A 20,382-nucleotide genomic window follows, 5' to 3' on the forward strand; every position below is an offset into this window, starting at 1 on the left:
TATTATGTTAATATCAAAAAGCAAAAGCAACTTAGGTTAACATGCAACTATAGCATATAACTGATCTGCCTAGTAGTAAAAACCATAAAATCCAGATACAATCCAATCTATCCTGTTTAAGATCTTCTTGGACCTTCTAAAATGGTCTCAGTATTAGGTTGCTCTATCAAAATAATCTAAAATCTTTAATCCTAGATTTGCAAATCTCTTTTGACATTTTGCAGGTAAGTGGTAGATCAGCTCAACCGATTGAATGCCAACTATTGATTGTATTTACTTACATTTAGCTAAGATGCCTCTGCCTGCAAAATTTTTACAGTTTACTCAGATTAACTGGGGAGGTCTGTCTCCAAAGTGGGGCTGACTTTTTCTGTGGTGGCCATGGGGTACTAGAATTGCTATTTGCATAAATAATGCTTTAAAAACATACCTTTTCTAGTTGACCTGTAACAGTACTTCATTGTATATATATATACAATAAAAATAACGTTTTAAAAAATGTTTTTAAATGTTTTTAAAATCTTGGGTTGCAATTGATAATTTAATGCTACTATGGGATTTGTTGTTTAATATGCTTCACCTTTATATACAACCCAAAACTTTTATAATGAGTAGTTTAAAAGTCAAATAATCTTTTTCCTTTCTTTAAAATAGCTGCTGAAAGAAACTGATAAGTATTAAAATATACATGCAATGTTAAATAATTAAAGTACATCACTGCATTAATTATGAAATAGAAGGAGAAGTAAAAGAACAGAAGTTAATGATTCATAATTGATCTTAAGTGACAACATACTGGTTTAAAAGAGAATTTTCAATTTCCGATGGAATGTAGGTAAAGAAGCAGCTGACCTTACATGATGATCTGTCAGGCACGCTCATGGTGTTGAACAGGGGTGAAATGCTACTGGTTCGGCTTAGTTCAGTGTACCGGTACACCTACTACTACTTGTTCAGAGCTCCGCTAGCAGCGGCAGCATGGATGTCTCAATTTCCTTTTTTTAACCCTCTGCACATGCACAAATTCTGTGTATGCGCAGAGGGTCAAAAGGCATGCACTTCTGAACTGATAGGTGTTGTGGTTAGCTCTGGCCCAGCTCCTGCCCCAAGGACTGTGGATGTGGGGGAGACATCCACATGCCGCAGGCCTGTTTTGCTCCCAGTGGAATCTGCTGATGAAGGCTCCTCTGACCAAGAAGGCATGAGTGACAGGGAGGAGGAGAGTGTGGCAGACAGCTCAGAGGGAGATCAATTATCTCTCTCCTCCTTGGATTCAGAACAAGAGTTAATGATACAGCCACGCATGCGGAGAGCGATGCATAGGCAGCAACAACTGAGAGATTATTATCAAAGAAAATGAGGCCACCTGTGGTTGGGTGGGGCTGTGGTAATTAGTGAGGCTGCTATAAAGAGCAGCGTGTGGGTTTGGCCATTGTGGAGGATTATCTGATCATTGTGTTTCGTGCCCGCCTTGCTGACTTCGACCTTGGTGTGTTGCTTTTTCCCCGCTTTGAAACTAAACCAGAGCAAGGGTGTTTCACTTTGTGAAAGAAGAAGGACTGTGAATTGCCTCACAGCTGCAAGCTAAGTATCTCAGAACTGATAAGTATCTCAGTTTGTTTGGAGACGAGTGGTCTTTGCTATACAAAAAGAGGGCTTGGTTTAAGTGAATTTTCATGATAAAGAACATTGTTTTGAATTTTCAAACGTGTGTGTGTCTGAAATTTGTATCTGAATTTTCGGGAGGATTCTGCCAGAGAGCTCGACAGAACAATAGGGAAGGTAAGTAGATTTCACTGCAGGTGTTGAGGCATATACAAAGGTTTTAAAAACTTGTTTGATATAGTAACAGCCCTGTAAGTATCTTGTCCTGTATATTTATTAATTGGATTTTTATGCCGCCCCTCTCCGAGGACTATATCTTTAGCCATAATGCTCTGCAATTTGAATTGTAGTAGGTGAACTGGTAACTCGAGCAGTAGATAAAATAAAAGTGCCATGTGATACCCGAATTGAAAATTTTGAATTGTTTTTAATTCAGTTTGAAATATAGTAATTATATTAAGACATGATTAATATATTCAGGTTTGTGATCTTGTCAAATTCTACCAAAAGGGAAAGCAATGATCTACCTCAAAGTAATGCAAAATCAATTTTATTTATTTATGCAAATTAAGTGCTTTAATTAATAGTTGATCATTTAATAATATTCTCCCAAGTCACTCTTGTTTTAAAGGAAAATTTAATAAGAACATACTTTTTTCTGTACAGTAATACTGTGATCCCCCGGGTATTGCGACCCCGATAATTGCGAAACGGCTATATGGCGATTTTTCAACCCGGAAGTAAAAACACCATCTGCGCATGCGCGCCCTTTTTTCTATGGCCACGCATGCGTAGATGGCGCTGGGCAGATCAGCTGCTGGGCGGCTTCCCTGGGTCTTCCCCCTCTTCCTGGCGGGAGGGCGAGAAGCCCCCCCAGCACCCGCTCGCCCGCCGTTCGCCGCTCGCCCGCCCTTCGCCCGGCCACCCGCCGTTCGCTCGCTGCTCGCCCGGCCACCCGGGTTCCGGGGGGTGCTGGCAAGCCCCCCATGCCAGCGGCGATGTTTTAAAACAGCCACGTGGCTTCCCAACTGAGTCCCGAAGCCAAACGTCAAAGGCGAACTTCCGCGTTTGGCTTCGGGACTCAGTTGGGAAGCCGCGCGGCTGTTTTAAAACGTCGCCGCCGGCATGGGGGGCTTCCTAGCAGCCCCCCAAACCCGGGTTGGGGGTCCGGAGGCTGCTAGGAAGCCCCCCATGCTGGTGGCGACGTTTTAAAACAGCCGCGCGGCTTCCCAACTGAGTCCCGAAGCCAAACGTCAAAGGCGAACTTCCAGAAGTTCGCTTCAGGACTCAGCTGGGAAGCGGCGCGAGCAAACGGCGTGGGCGGGCGAAGGGCGGGCGCGCGGGCAGACAGGCAGGCGGCGGACAAGTGGTGGGCGGACAAGCGGCGGGCGCGGCAGCAGCGAGGAGTTTGCGTGGGCGGCGGGGAAACCCCAATCTTCAGCTCCTCGCTGCTGCAGCGGAAGTAAAAACACCATCTGCGTATGCGCAGATGGTGTTTTTACTTCCGCAGCGCTACTTCGCGAAAAACCGATCATTGCGAGGGGTCCTGGAACGGAACCCTCGCAATAATCGGGGGACCACTGTACAGGATTTTCTGTACAAAGGATTTTGGTTTTGTTTGAGTTTACTACTTTATTCACATCAAATTCCTTTGAGTCAGTTGCTAATCTTATTGAAATGGATCATTAGGAAGATATGCATGTTGGGTATTTGATTGCTATTAATATTATTAGTATTAGCATAGTTCAGCTGGCTTAACTTGCAACGGATTCAGCTGGAAAACCCCACCTCTGGACTTCCGTTGCCAGCGAAGCACCCGTTTTTACGCTGCTGGGATTCCCCTGCAGCATCACAAAAACATGGAAGTCCGGAGGTGGGGTTTCTCATGGAGGGGAGCCTCGGAAATCCCAGCAGCACAAAAACAGGTGCTTTGCTGGCAACGGAAGTCCAGAGGCGGGGCATCCCAGCAGCGGCGGTGGGTTTGTAAGGTGAAAATAGTTTGTAAGAAGAGGCAAAAATATCTTAAACCCCGGGTTTGTATCTCGAAAAGTTTGTATGGCAAGGCGTTTGTAAAACGAGGTATCACTGTAGTTGCTGATATTTCCTTATTTCTATTGTATTCAAACATTAACAATAGTTAAAAGTTTCTAGTTTGTAATGCTTCCTATCAGTTCCAGGGCATTGGTTCCCATTACAGGCAGTCCTCGACTTATGACAACAATTAATTAAGTGATTTTTGCCAGTTGTTAAGTGATTTTTGCCTCATTCTTCAATCTTTCTTGCCACAATTGTTGAGTGAATTGCTGCACTTGTTAAGTTAGTAACATTGCTGTTAAATGAATCTGGCTTCCCCATTGACTTTGCCTGCTATAAGTCACAAAAAGTGATCACATAACCATGGGATACTATAACCGTCACAAATACAAGCCAAGCATCTGAATTTTATCGGGTGACCATGAGAATACTACAATAGTCATAAATGTGAAAAATGGTGTCATAATTTTTCTGTGCTGCTGTAACTTCAAATAACCACTAAACAAATAGTTATAAGGACTAAGCTGTATTTAACTAAATGTCTGTAATAAAAATAGGACTCCCGGGTGTGGTTTAACCAGTTTTAAGAAAACATGAAATCATATATACAGCGCTCAAAAAAATAAAGGGAACACTTAAACAACACAATGTAACTCCAAGTAAATCAAACTTTTGTGAAATGAAACTGTCCACCTAGGAAGCAACACTGATTGACAATCAATTTCACATGCTGTTTTGCACATTCAACTTTGTACAGAACAAAGTATTCAATGAGAATATTTCATTCATTTAGATCTAGGATGTGTTATTTGAGTGTTCCCTTTATTTTTAAGCAGTATATATTAAATACAGATAAAGCATGGATTGTTTTTAGCAAAAAGCAAGAAATGCTTCAAGTAAGTTTGTTATTAAAATATACTTAAAATATTTTTGGCTAGAACAAATTTAACTGGTAATTTCTGTCTACAGATGATCAAATAATACATTTCCCCATATGATATAATAATGTACACATTCAGAAGAAATATGGAAATATATTTTAATAAATGCAATATCTCATATAGTTTTATTTTGTCTTGTACTATAAATGCTTTGCAGTAGAAAGTAATCTAAATCTAGATCTTAAATTAATATATCTAACATACTTTTATTTTGTCTGGAAAGGTTGGTCAAGAGTTTTTAGTGATAGAATACAAATTTATCCCAGTAATCATTGTTTTATTCTGGGAAATTTTTATTTCATTTCTAAAGTCAATTCGTCTCCAAATTCTTTATAACAATTTGTTAATATTAGTTACATGGTAACTATTGAGATTAAAACATTTAAATTCTCCCTGCCATGCAGTGTGCAGAAAGTACACATTAAAATGCATTTAACTATAATATATACAATATAATGCTGTACATATAATTAAATATTTTAAGAAATTAAAAAATAATTTCTATTTTTTTAATTCTTTAAAATGTTTTATTAGCATTACTAAATTAGAGATTGTGAAGATATTTAATTGTATTTCTTTTTAAAGTTCATATTTTTTTTCTTTTCTGCTATGGATTTATAGATTTATTTATTTAGTTATGTTTATTTATATATGTCACTTTCTCTATACACAATACCTACTATGGTTCTAAATTCAAAATTATAAAAACGACAAAAACAATAATATTAGAATTGAAAAGAGTTAATATCATTGATTAAAATGAATATCAGACTTTTTGTTTATTTTAATATCTGGCACACAGATAAAGTGCCTATTTTATTAATCAAATTTGTATGCTGCCCCTCTCCTATAAGCATGGAAATTGGCAATATGGCCCATATGCCAGTCATGAATCTTTATTATATAATCATTTTTCATTTTAAAGTTCTCCCAAAATTTTATTGCAACATGTTTCACAAATCAACTCCTGGAAAGTAATTTGCAGGTTATTTTCTTCATTGGTTGTCATTCCATTGGCACGAAAACAATTTCTCTGACATTCCTATAGTTTTCTTGATTTCATAAGCCTCTCTCAATACATTTCCTGGCAAGAAATCCAAATGTTTCAAACAATCAGAAGAATGATTTATCTGCTGTTTGTTTTATTTCTCTCTTTATAAATTCCCCAGCCATCTGGTACTGCCATATTGTAATGTGTTTAGGGAAAAGGTATTCACCAATCCTAATATAATGAATGCAGTTCCATGGAACAATAAAGTATATATTATTTAAGATTCAGAACTTGAATGCAAATTCCCATTTACTGCGATAATTTGCTGTAAAATTAATATGATCTTTTATGGACACATGTGTTTAACTGTGGTTTATAGAATAAATTAAATTGGTTGGTTGCACACGAGACAAAAGATAAACTATTCAGTTTCCAAAGACTTTTATGTTAAAGTTGACAGCTATTTAATCTATATTTTGTGCAAAGTTGTCATAAATACAACGATGCACAAAACACTGGCATCATTTTTGAGATACAGTACTTTCCCTGATTGTTATATCTCACTGTTGGGTAATGACAACGATAATCTAAAACACAGTCTCAGTTTTTATGCAATGTATGAAAAAAATTGCAACAAAAATTTTATATCGGTACACACTATATTGGTTCAGATTTTGCATGCCTTCGTACACTTCCTTTAAAATAGCTTTCTTTTTTAAATATTTATGTAATATTATTTTTCTGTTGATTGTATTTTTACACTACACAAACTGCTTTGAGCACATTAAAGAAAAATATTTGAGATATTTCAAATAAATTAAATTTTAACTATTGGGGAATATTGAGTTTTAAAAAAAGAATCACCCTCTAGACAAAAGGTTTGTATTAACTATTAAAAGATCAGTATCCCTTTAAGGCTACCTTGAACATCCTAGTTTGTTTGTATTACAGTATCGTCCCGGGCGGGACCCTCAACGAGGCTCTGATAATGTCTCCAACAAGTCTTCGGACAGTGATGTCAGCGATGTATCAGCAGTCTCAAGAACCAGTAGCGCATCCCGTTTTAGCAGCACTAGTTATATGTCTGTGCAATCAGAACGGCCAAGAGGAAACAAGAAAATTAGGTAAGAAACTACAAGTCTGCTTTAATCTTGTTTTCCGTGAATTGGGCTGGATCTCAGTATGTATCTCTTCCAGTACACTTTTTGAAATTTTAGTGCAGCCTTCTATATTCATTTACATTCTTTGAAAGTAGGTTACTTACTTTCAAAACAATTAAAAATAAATGTTCTGGATTATGTCAAGTCATGTGTGGATCTTAATGACTACATTTGATAAACGTACGTCATGGCAGTGTGAACCTCATCATTATGTTCCTAAAATAGGCCTCTTCTAAAAACTTCCTCCCCCCTCGGTACTCCTTTAATTCTGTCTGTAGGAGAGCCAAATTATCTTCTATGTGAACCAGGATACAGTAGAGTTCATGATGCATTCACGATATGTGCATATGTATGCACCTTCACATTTCTCCAACAGACAAGATAATGTTGAATGTTGATAGTGGTTATGGATTTTACAAAGCCATAGAGCAGTACTACAGATATGTATTTTGGGCAACACATGCAGAAAGATTCATAAGTATTTTTGTCCTGAATCTTAAAGAATACCTATACAGCAGTGGTGGATGGTTCCTGGTTTGAACCGTTTCTTAGAACTACCGTGTTTCCCTGAAAATAAGACACTGTCTTATATTAATTTTTGCTCCAAAAGTTGTGCTACGTCTTATTTTCGGGGGGTGCCTTATATTTCTCAAATAAGATAAATTCACAGGCAGAAAAGCTGACACCCCCCAAAGAAAGTGTACCGTACGGTACACTGATTATGGTATGGTACCTGTCGGTATGGCACCCACACACACAAACGACGGCACTTATATTGTACAACAGTATAGTCCTGCTATTGCAGCTTCCGGCCACCAGAGGAACTACACTCTATGCACTGTAGTGGAGACTGTAATGGTGGTGAGACAGCAGCAGACTGTGTCTGCTGTACTGGACGGTACAAAGCAATGGAAGGGGCCAGCAGGGGACGCCACATTATTACGGTACCGCTATGAACAGCTTTGAATGGTACCGTATGTTTTTCTACTGTACCGTATGTAAACTTGACTACGTCTTATTTTCGGGGGGTGCCTTATATTAGCAAATTCTTCAAAACCTCTGACATACCTTACTTTCAGGGTACGTCTTATTTTCGGGAAAACAGGGTAGTAGCACCAGTGGCAGGAAGTTCTGTCCACCTGCCCAGGATGTTTCTGCGCATGCACTCGAGTGCGTGCACAAATAGGCAGCAAATTTATTTAGAACCCACCACTGCTATACAGATATTGGTTGTCATTTACATTATGGTACAGGTTTCTTGCCATTTCTGCTCTTTAAAATAGTAAGAGTCTATCTTAACTGGTTCATAGAATTGAGCAGCATCTCTCTCCCCTCCTCCCCCGTCATCATTGCCATTTAATATTTATTTTGTGGCTGTCCTCTCCCATCCTCAGTTCAGTAAATGTTTCGATTCTGTCTTGCTTTCCTAACTGGGTTCTGTCTTCTTTTTCATTTGCTTGCATGCTTCCTCAATTTTTGTTATCCTCTGAAGATCACATGAGGAAAGAAGGGAGGGAGGGGAGGGAGGGGATGGGGAAGTATTCCTTGAGAAAGAAGAGGAGAATCAGGAACTGGAGAAAGACTTGGATGAACAAGATGATGAACAGGGGGAAGGGGAGGAGGTGACAAAGAACTGTGATGAGGAAGATAAAGAAGCAGAAGAGGATGAAGGGGCTCAAGAGGAGATAAATGAGGAAGGAACAGAAACAAGCAATAAAGAGGATTTGCAAAGGAGATACTCACAGGATGATCTCAGGTAAAATTAGATCTCCATTTAGTAGAGAGTTCTATCATTTGCAATAGCATGTTTATGTTTCCTTTTTGTGTCCATTCATTACATTTTAGCTTTTTATTTTAATAGTCAACCAATGTTCTATTTTGTTAAATTATTTTACAAAAGAAATAACAAATTACAGAAATGTTTTGTATAGTAGTGGTTCTCAGCCTATTCTTCACCATTGACCTCCTTTAAATACGTTTTGTGGCCATGGTTCACGGCCATGGACCCCCAACATTTCTTCAAGCCTTTGTAGACCACCTATGATGACATCGTGCCCCACCTGGAGTTAGCGGACTACAGGTTGAGAACCTGCGTTTTATAGTATAGAAATTAAGGCCAACAACTGGTTGACCTTGATTCACCTTAAGCTGGAATTCATGAGATAAGTATAGAAAGGCCATCTAGTTCTTAGATTTTTGTCATTTTAACAGAATTCTGTCATATAGACATATTTCACAGTATAGAAATATAACAATGTAATATTCTTTAGGAATAGTGGATATTGATATGGATGGCCTTATGTGTCATTATGAAGAAAAATAAATATATTTTTATTTTTGTTCTCATAAAAGAATAATTTTATCAGTGAGGATAATAATGGGCTACTCAAGTCATCCTTTTTAAAATATATTTATTTATTTATATTTGTTTGTTTTGTCATGTACATATTGGTGCTATACAAAGATATAATATTTATATACATGATACTAGTAAAAGAGAAACATTAGGACAGGGGACAGAAGGTAGTCTGGTGCACTTATGCACTACCGTTACTGACCTCTTAGGAATAAGAAAAGGTCAATCTAAGGGTAAAGTTTGGGGGGTTAAGTGACGATACTACAGAGTCTGGTAGTGAGTTCCATGCATCAACCACTCGGTTACTAAAGCCGTTTTTCCTGCAGTCAAGTTTAGAGCGATTTACTTTAAATTAATATCTGTTGTGTGCTCGTGTGTTGTTGTGGTTGAAGCTGAAGTAGTTGTTGACAGGAAGAACATTGTAGCAGATGACTTTATGGACTATGCTTAGGTCGTGTTTAAGAAGACGTAGTTCTAAGCTTTCTAATCCTAGGATTGTACATCTAGTTGCATAGGGTATTCTGTTACGAGTGGAGGAGAGGAGGGCTCTTCTAGTAAAGTATCTCTGTACATTTTCTAAGGTGTTTATGTCCAAAATGTGGTGCAGGTTCCAGACAGATGAGCTGTTTTCAAGGATTGGTCTGGTGAAAGTTTTGTGTACTCTGATTAGTAGTGTGAGATTACTGGAGCAGAAGCTACAGAGGGTTAGGTTAACAACTCTTGAAGCCTTTTTGGCGATGTTGTTAGGGTGGCACTTAGGTCATTTGATATGAGTATTCCAAGGTCTTTAACGGAATGAGGGTTGTGGCATATGTGAAATACAGCGGCACCTCTACTTATGAACTTAATTTGTTCTGTGACCAGGTTCTTAAGTAGAAACATTTGTAAGAAGAAGCAATTTTTCCCATAGGAATCAATGTAAAAGCAAATAATGCATGCAATTGGGGAAACCACTGGTGGAGGCCCTATTTCCTCCCAGGAGATTCCTAGAGAGGCCCCATGGAAGCTTCTCCCCGCTTTTTCAGGCCCTGTTTTCCCCCAGGAGATTCCTAGAGAGGCCCCATGGAGGCTTCTCCCTGCCTCTTATGGTTACAGTTTCGGAGGCTCGAGTTTGTAATTGGAAAATGGTTCTTGAGAAGAGGCAAAAAAAAATCTGGAACACCTGGTTTTTATCTAGAAAAGTCCATAAGTAGAGGCCTTCATAAGTAGAGGTACCACTGTACTGTAAATGAGTGAACTGTTTTTCTCTCCAAGCATAATGCAACCATACTTTTTAAAAAAAAAATTTTTTTTAATTTCCTTGAAAGGAAACAAATGGCAAGCGTTAGTATCTTGTTTTTTCACATTAGTCTTCTGTTTCAAAAGCTTACCTGTAATGGTGAAATTATATAACAAAACATTGCAGAAAAATTATATAATAAAATGTTGCACAAAAGTAAACATTGTTTAATCATGTCTAATTCCTGGAAACTTCCTAGAGAAATCCCTTGCAGTTTTCCTGGTGAGGTTTTTCAGAAATGGCTTGAGATTGTGTACTCCCTGGGGATGACAGGCCCAAGGTCACCTACTTGGGGCTAGAGCTCACCGTCATAGTTTCCTACCCCTGCACCAGACTGACTCTCAGTCTATAATAGAATATACTGAAAAAATGAACAATATCCTTGTCAACTGACAAGCACTCTTGTAACCAATAATACAAAATGACTTGCTAATAGAGATTAGCATATTTGTAAAAGAAAAAAAAGGTATATGTTTAATTATGACTACTGCGTTCATTTTACTAACTTTACCAATGGTTTTTCTAGTTATTTAAATCCCTATTAATAACCCCATGCCCTATTTTTAAATCCATTATCAGAGTTATTATCAGGGTTTTAAAGTATATAACAAAGTATGTATTAGTTTTTAACTCCCGGCATAGTTGCTTATTACAGAAACCTTTTCTGCAAGCTTTCAATTTATTTAATAATATTGATCAGCAATATATCATGTTTTACTTAAGCTCGTATTACAATTTTGCTTATTTCATGGATTTTTGATGGTTTGTTGCCTTAAATTTAAAAACATAGTGAAAATAGTTTTAAAGTTTTTATAACGTTTTTATGCACCAATTGAATCAATTCAACTGAACTTTTATTTATGTTCAGTTTAATTTAATATACAGTATTTATCTTACAGGAAGCTTCAGCGCGCGCGCGTGTGTGTGTGTGTATTTGTTATAAATTAAAATTATAAATGTAATTGGGTTAGAAAAATATCCACTATACCAATTCTGAATGACAATGAATTAAAGATCTTTCCATTATAGGTTGGGGTGTCAAAGAAATCAATTTTGAACTGTGTTTTACACACTTAAATACACTTAAGTATGCATGTCTGCAACCAAATTCAAGCAATTCATTTCAGCGTAGATTTGGTGTACTTGTGCATATTCATATTAGCATATTTTTCAGATCATCCTTATCCTTACACTCTCTCTTTGTAAGTAAAGGCCTATTGAAGATAATCAGAATATTAGCCAATTCAATAGATATAGATTCTGCCTTTCTTGCAGGAGGTCAGGACTATACTTTACACAGCCTACTCTTATTTTTCTCATAAAAGTAAATAACAATAGCAATAACAATGCAACATACCATAACCTACAATTTGCATATATGTACACCAGAGGTGGATTCTAACCAGTTCTTTAGAACCATTAGTAAACTGGTGGTGACATCATGGAATCGGTTTTAATTTTTACTTCTGTGCATGGACAGAAGCCAAGTTTTCAGCACTTTGCATGTGTGCCTGTTTGGCCATGTGGTGCACAATGCGCACACATGCATTGCAGGAAGAAGTAAACCAGCAGCAAAGTAAATTAGAACCTACCCCTGAAGTACACCAAATTGAATTTTTGTCAGTCCTTCAATTAATCTTCATCTCCAAGGGCCAGGACTAGGAAGAAAGATATTTGAGCAAAATAATGAAATATTTTATCAGGGATTGTTCCTTGATCAGTGCCAAGATGATACATAGTTATTTAGTGGTTTATAAGAATAAATTAACTTTCTGTGAGGAATGATAACTATTTTACGGATGAATGATAACTAGTCTATGGAGAGGGGCGACATACAAATCCAATAAATAATAAATAATAATAATTTTTAAGCTGCAACAATTTACACTATACATTATTTATTTTATTTATTTATTATTTATTTTATTTATTCGATTTATAGACCGCCCTTCCCCTTAGACTCCTGGCGGCTTACAACATGTTAGCAATAGCACTTTTGAACAGAGCCAGCCTATTGCCCCCACAATACGGGTCCTCATTTTACCCACCTCGGAAGGATGGAAGGCTGAGTCAACCTTGAGCCGGTAATGAGATTTGAACCGCTGACCTACAGATCTACACTCAGTTTCAGTGGCCTGAAGTACAGTACTTTACCTGCTGCGCCACTCCGGCTCTATATATTAGGATGCACATTATATGATTTTGTTTTTATTTATTCATTCGTTCGTTCATTCATTCATTCATTCAACTTCTCTGCCACCTAGTCCCAATGGGACTCGGGGCAGCTGTTTGAGTATGCATATAATGTTAAAATTTTTACTTTCATGGATAATGTATTTATTTTATTTGTCTGGCATGTTTCCTTAGCCTTGAACAAAAATCTTGTCATTAAACAAGAATCTTGTGTAATGACTGATTAGACTGCAGTGGTTCTCAAACTTTCCAATGCCATGACCCCTTAATACAGTTTCTCGTGTTGTGGTTACTCCCAACTGTAAGTCTAGTGCCAATTCTCCCAACAGAGATTTAAGCTGATTGGCAGGAAGGTCAGAGGGAAACCCCCACTGTAAACACCTGATTGGTTGGATTGTAAACAGTTGTTCGACCCCCAAAGGGGTCCTGACCCCTAGATTGAGAATCACGGGATTAGAGAAATATGCATACAGGTAGATTGGTCTCTCCTAGCTCCAGTAAATCCACCCACTTTCCTCTTCCGTCTTCTACCTTTTTGGCTGCTCTTGCAGGGAAGTCAGCAGACCCACAAACATAGAAACATAGAAACATAGACATCTGACGGCAGAAAAAGACCTCATGGTCTATCTAGTCTGCCCTTATACTATTTTCTGTATTTTATCTTAGGATGGATATATGTTTATCCCAAGCATGTTTAAATTCAGTTACTGTTGATTTATCTACCACGTCTCCTGGAAGTTTGTTCCAAGGATCTACTACTCTTTCAGTAAAATAATATTTTCTCATGTTGCTTTTGATCTTTCCCCCAGCTAACTTCAGATTGTGTCCCCTTGTTCTTGTGTTCACTTTCCTATTAAAAACACTTCCCTCCAGGACCTTATTTAACTCTTTAACATATTTAAATGTTTCAATCATGTCCCCCCTTTTCCTTCTGTCCTCCAGACTATACAGATTGAGTTCATTAAGTCTTTCCTGATACGTTTTATGCTTAAGACCTTCCACCATTCTTGTGTGGCTTTATGTCTGCTTGCCATAGCCTAAGATACCAGAGCCATCACACTTCCAGTTGCCTTTGCTGCCCTGGGCTCCACATCTCAAGCTGACCTACACTGCCATCTTCATGCTCCTGCCACTTATGAGCTGTGCCTGGCCAGGGTGCCAGTTTGTTTGAAACTGGTTTCATGCAGTGAAAAAGAAAACAAAGTAATAAATAGCTTAAAAGTGCTGCAGGCCCCCCCAAAAGCCACTTTGCATTGAACTTCTGCACCATATGGGGCTGCTTTTGCAGTCTAAATAGGGGAGCGAGAGTGAGCCAAAATCAGCCTTTTCACCACTTTTCAACCCAGCCCTACCCAGGAAGTCTTTGCAAAGAAACAGGTGTCTGATTGCTTTATGTTTTACCCCTGGGCAGAACCAGCTTCATACAGTTCAGCAGCTAGACTGGGCATGCCTCATTAGCAGCTGGAGCAAGAAGTATGGGAACAATTATCATCTGGGTGTCAGGTGAATAAGAGGGCACTGATGGAGACAAATAGATAGATGGGGGAGTTATTGTTATTATTATTATTATTATTATTATTATTATTATTTATTAGATTTGTATGCCACCCCTCTCCGCAGACTTGGGGCGGCTCACGACAGTGATAAAAAACAATAAGTATTGACAAATCTAATAATTTAAAATCTAAAATAGCAATTGTACATTTTAAAAAATCTAAAAACAAGGAACCCCAATATAAAAAACATACATACAGTCATATCATGCACTAAAACTACATAGGCAGGGGGAGATGTCTCAGTTCCCCCACGCTTGATGACAGAGGTGGGTTTTGAGGAGTGTACGAAAGGCAAGGAGGGTAGGGGCAGTTCTAATCTCTGGAGGGAACTGATTTCAGAGGGTCGGAGCCGCCACAGAGAAGGCTCTTCCCCTGGGTCCCACCAGATGACATTGTTTAGTCTACGTGACCCGGAGAAGGCCAACTCTGTGGGACCTGACCAGTCGCTGGGATTCATGCGGCAAAAGGCGGTCTCACAGGTATCCTGGTCCGGTGCCATGAAGGGCTTTATAGGTAATAACCAACACTTTGAATTGTGACTGGAAACTGATCGGCAACCAGTGCAGACTACGGAGTGTTGGAGTAACATGGGCATATTTGGAAAAGCCCCTATGATTGTAAGTGCAGAAAGGATGGCAAGTGCCCAAACTTGGATCACGTGATTATGGACACACTGCAACAACCAGAATTTTCAGCACCGTTGTAATTTTGAACTGTCATTGAATGAATGGTCATAAGTCAAAGACTACCTGCAGGCCATCGGTGGATAACTGATATTCATATGTAAAAATACTGAACAATAAAAACGTACAGGATGTTTTTCTTATATGGTTATAATATTACTTTTTAGTGTATCATAATCACAATGCCAGAACTTTTCAGTAAAATTTACAAATAAATATTGTGTTGAGGCAAAACAATAACTACAAAGTAATTATTATTATTATTTATTAGATTTGTATGCCGCCCCTCTCCGTAGACTCGGGGCGGCTCACAACAATAACAAGAACAATGTAAAAACAAATCTAATAATTTAAAAAACACTAAAAACCCCATTATTAAAAGCAAACACACACACAAACATTCCATGTATAAACTGTATTGGCCCGGGGGAGATGTGTCAGTTCCCCCATGCCTGACAGCAGAGATGGGTCTTAAGAATATTACGAAAGGCAAGGAGGGTGGGGACAGTTCTAATCTCCGGGGGGAACTGGTTCTAGAGGGTCGGGGCCGCCACAGAGAAGGCTCTTCTCCTGGGTCCCGCCAAACGACATTGTTTAGTCGACAGGACCCGGAGAAGGCGAACTCTGTGGGACCTAACTGGTCGCTTGGATTCGTGCGGCAGAAGGCGGTCCCGGAGGTATACAATCAGCTACAAAGAAATCTGAATCTTTTCAAATTTGGTGACAAATCAATGTCCGTGTGAATTAATTGCTTCTCCCAAAAGTCATTCCAAACTTTCAGTCTGAAACCTTCCTTTACTAACTTCTTTTTCTTTTCTTGATTTATTTTTTCTCTTGTGGCATTGCCTATCCATCTCCTGGCTGACAGTGTTTTCACATCTAAAATGCAAAGCAGGCAGATTGGCGCTTCAGGACAGAACATAACTAAAAGCACCAGCATCAGCGGAGATATGTATACGCTAGAGAAGAATGACGGCAGCCAATCTGACACAGCGGTGGGCACCGTGGGCACAACTGGCAAAAAACGGCGATCCAGTATTGGTGCAAAAATGGTAGCTATCGTGGGACTTTCCCGGAAAAGCCGGAGCACCTCACAACTCAGCCAAACTGGTAGGGTTAAAATTCCAGCTTCCATTCTTTTGCTGTGCGTGAACCTGAAGTGTGTAATCTAATTTTTTTAGAGGAAATTTAATATAGTTCAGAATGTTTATGATTTATGAAAATGATTGTTAGGCATTTCTTTAGCACCACCACAATATTGGGGCTAAATGCAAATCTGAAGGTCTAAATTTAGAAAAGGGCTAAACTTTCTCTATTCATGGAATGCATAGCTATAATGAATGTTTTGTAAGAGTGCTTGCAGCCTATTTTGAAACAAAAATATTTATACACGAAAACAAAGACGTTTACAAAAAACAAAAGCAAAAAATATATATTTATAAATAATCCCTTTTCATCCAGTTTATTTTAACTTCTACTTAGATTAATATTTATTTTCTGCAGAATGTTAAAGACGTTAGTGTTGTTTTTTAACATTAATATTTAATTTTCAAATACAATGCCAAACCAAATAATATAATGTGTAAATCAATGTTTCAAAATGATCTATGAATTAGACAATCAGAGTAACATATTAATTGAAAAAGTTTGCTGTAGGACACTGTTGTTTGATTAAGCGTGATTGAAGTTTTTCCTACTTGATGTGCAAAGTTATATAACAGTCTGAAATAGAGTTTTAAATAGCAATACTTATTTTTCAAGTGTCAGGATACAGTTATGGTCCCTTAATCTTTCTGTTGCATCTTTTGCATGGCTCAGTCCCTGTGAATGAATAACTCAAAATGTATCCTCTTAATGGTTTCAGTCATTCAGCATTTCATCTACAATAAGCACAACTAAGTCTGGCTTTCAGTTATTATTTATCATACATTCAAAGGAAGTGGTTGACTGGTGTCCTAATTTCTATTATATAGTAACATTATATAACATAGTGGTTGTATGGATTAGAGGAGAGTGGTTTGAGACAGATCGTACAAAGTTGCTTGGAAAATAACTATTTCAGCTTAGTAGTGTTAGCACTAAACATAAAAAGCAAGTAATTGTCAACCCAATTGTCAATTCCCCAAAATATGAATTGTTGTATCTATAAATACTAAATATTTGTACAGCAAAAGATGTACTTAATGATTTCAGTATCATGTTCTTGCAATTTCAATATAACTGTATTGGAAGATGTATTCCTACTGTATCTGTTCATTTATAAAAAGCATCTATAAGCATACAGATAGTCCTTACATTACAATGGTATGTGGGAGTGAAATGTTATGTGGTTGCATGACTTAGCAATTCAATCAGTCAACATTGCCACAGCTAATTGAATCCCACTGGATGTTAGGTGAGGATACACCCTGATCCAAGCCACTATCAGTTTGGTCCCTCCTAGCTCTGGGACTCAGCAAGATAAGGGAATGCCTTCTCTTCCACTCCCCTAACTTTCATCCCTGCCCCTCTACTTTTTGAGCTGCCCTATACTCACTGGCCCTGTCACCCTGCTGGCTCTGTGCTTGGAAAACTTCTGAGGCCTCCTGAAGTATCATGAGAAGGTTCTATGCAACTTGAAGAACAGCGTGGTCTCGGGAAGAAGGCCTGGCACAGCCAGCAGTGCCCTCTCATAGGACCAGGCTGGTTGCACCTCATCAGCAGCAAGAAGAAGATGGGGAAGATCAGCAGGAGGCAGCAAGGCCAATAAGGCAAAAAGAGTGTAGGACCGGAAACCTTCAGGTTGGCAGGACAAGTGGAGTGTTGGTGGCAGGTTGGTAGGAAGAGTAGAACACAGGAAGGCTGGGGCTTTGCATTGCATGGTCTTGAGCGGTCACTCAAGATGATGATCAATTGAGTTGTCACTCAAGATGATGATCAATTGATGCTGGACTGAACCAGAAATGTATGACAAGAGGAGACCAGATGAGACTGCTCAAGGCCCCAGGCCTTTACTTCAGCCCTTGTGAAGTAAGGGTTGCTCAACCAAAAGGGCAGAGATCAGGTGGAAATGTGTGAGTGTGGGGACCTGAAGTGCCCCTGTAAGTTTTGGTGAGCTGTCAAGCACCTGAATTTTGACCACACTACCATAGGGTAGCTTTGGGCAAATATCAAAAGTCCTATTTGTTTAGTGCTACCATAATTTCTAATAGTTGCTGAATGAATGGTTCAGAACTCAAGGACTACCTAAAATTATAATGTATGCCTATAAAATAATCTCCTTTTGAATATAGATGAAAATGTTGTATTTAGCAAACTGCAGAACAAATGGTTCCCAAACTTTTCTCTGTCGTGCTTGTGACCTGTTAGAATTGTGATTACCTCTATGCTTGATATTAACAGGGGTTTTAATGTTGAAGTATTCACTATACAATATTTTGTTGCTAACATTACTCTAATTACATCAACTTTTCTGTATGAATTCATAAGATCAATTGTTAGCAAACCAAATAGCATTCTGAGAAATAAATCAGTTCCACTCCTGTGCTTCTCGCCGGATAGGATTATTAACAGCCATGTCTGGATTCGACTGGAATCATTCCAACCCCATATCACAACCCCACAACCAAAAGTACAGTCATGAGGACCAATCCTATGCAGAATTCCTGATTCCTTCCTGTGTTCGTTACTATGGAATCTGCAGAAAGGAATGTGTAGTGGCATCTCTCTCTCTCACACACTCCCAAACTGTGTCAGGCCCACCTTGGACTTCACATAATGACTTTGGGCCTGACCCAATTGATCAAGCAAAGTTCAGATGGAAATGGATGAACTGGCATTTTTGTATATGTGAATATTTTTGTACTGCAAGTGTTTATGCTTAAAACAAAGTATTTGTAGAAAACATCTCATTTGACTGGCATTGTTGAGAAGTGGACTGATAGGTAGATAGATACTTCAGAAGATAAGTGCAGAAAATAAGGATGGCGATGTGGATAAAATTACAGGATTATTCAATAATAATGAACCGGTTTCATGATGCATTGCTTCAGTTCTCAAGCATTGTCATGTAATAAGTCAGTGACTATTTGAAAGAAGAGTTATCTAAGTTTTGAATGGCTGCCACAGGGGCAATGTAGTTGCGCCATTCTTCCAGCAACATTCATTTGTTTATTTACCCACAGAATGGTGAGTTCAAAGACCTTGCTCTTTGTGTTTGGCCTGCGAGATCCCCAGACCTAACCCTGTGTGGGTTTTTTTCTAGTGGGGATAAGTAAAAGATCACAGAATAGAACAGAATAGAATTTTATTGACCAAGTGTGATTGGACATACAAGGAATTTGTCTTGGTGCATATACTTTCAGCGTACATAAAAGAAAAAGATTTGTCAAGAATCATGTGGTACAACACTTAATGATTGTCATAGGGGTCAAATAAGTAATGAAGAATCTATGAATATTAATATCATGTTTATGTTCCACCGCTACCCACTACCCTCGATGACCTTAAACATCGAATAACAACAGGGATCAACTCAGTGGATTGTGATATGCTGATATGCGCCTGGGAGGAAGCCCTACATGGCATAGAACCAGATTATCTCCGAGACACCCTTCTGCCGCACGAATCCCAGCGACTGGTGAGGTCCCACAGAGTTGGTCTCCTTAGGGTCCCGTCAACCAAACAATGTCAACTGGCATGACCTAGGGGAAGAGCCTTCTCTCTGGCGGCCCTGGCCCTCTGGAATCAGTTCCCCCCGGAGATTGGCACTGCCCCCACCTTCCTTGCTTTCCAAAAAAGTTTAAAAATTCATCTTTGTCTCTAGGCCTGGGGTTGCTAGATCTTTTCTCTGACCAACAAATGTTTTTGGTATGATTGCTGAATGAATATTAATGGAAGTTTTTAAAATTAGAATGTTTAAGGATTGTTTTTTTTTAATGTATACTAAATGGATTGGATTGATTTACTACTGTTCTTTGTATATGTTGTGAGCCACCCCGAGTCCTCGAAGAGGGGCGGCATACAAATCCAATTAATTAATTATTTAATTAAATAATTAAATCTTTAAAAATTAAATAAATAAATAAATAAATTCTCATATCGCATTGATGTTGCCCAGGCTGCAGGTGGTGGCCACATTGAACACTTGTAAGACAAGAAATAAAAATTGATTGCGAATAGAATACTTGTGACTTTGGCTGGAGTTTTGTATAACTTTTCTTTATTAAAATATTGTGTCATGAAATTGGATCGTTCTTTCTGAATAATCCTGTATACAGGCAAAGAGGGCTGAAGCATTTTTAAGCCCTGGAAAACAGGATAATATTTGGAAGAGACGTAGGCAAAGGTCCTCCTTATCTGCTACGTTCACTAGAGTGTAAGGGGATAATAATCATATTATACTGCTAAAGCAGAAAATATGTGTAGTTGTCAAATTTTCAGAATGTTTCATTTTCTCTAGCTGTTTGTTCTTTCTATCATTTTCTGTATCTTCCTGAAAATTTGTATGTAATTTTATGCCTATATCTGCTAGACTTTTCCTTTTCTAATTGTTCCTTTCTACTACTGTAATTCATGCATTTTGTCCCATTTATTCTTAATATTA

At 38.4% G+C, this 20,382-nt stretch overlaps 1 protein-coding gene across 29 annotated transcripts in view; it reads left to right on the forward strand.

The window, feature by feature from the left end:
• RIMS2 (regulating synaptic membrane exocytosis 2) overlaps window positions 1-20,382 on the forward strand; it is a 361,362-nt gene that overhangs the window by 297,703 nt on the left and 43,277 nt on the right. For 11 of the 29 annotated variants that reach the window (XM_070748179.1, XM_070748173.1, XM_070748176.1 and 8 more), the window contains 2 exons: window positions 6,523-6,695; window positions 15,667-15,908. The exons of 14 other annotated variants lie outside the window; for them this stretch is intronic. In XM_070748179.1, coding sequence (XP_070604280.1) covers window positions 6,523-6,695; window positions 15,667-15,908 — 415 coding nt within the window. Of the gene's footprint in view, window positions 1-6,522; window positions 6,696-12,497; window positions 12,507-15,666; window positions 15,909-20,382 lie in introns of all 29 variants that reach the window. 4 more of the 29 variants (XM_070748204.1, XM_070748188.1, XM_070748198.1 and 1 more) reach the window with 1 other exon arrangement.

The sequence above is a fragment of the Erythrolamprus reginae genome, chromosome 3 (genome assembly GCF_031021105.1).
Source record: "Erythrolamprus reginae isolate rEryReg1 chromosome 3, rEryReg1.hap1, whole genome shotgun sequence".
Classification (NCBI taxonomy): Eukaryota; Metazoa; Chordata; class Lepidosauria; order Squamata; family Dipsadidae; genus Erythrolamprus; species Erythrolamprus reginae.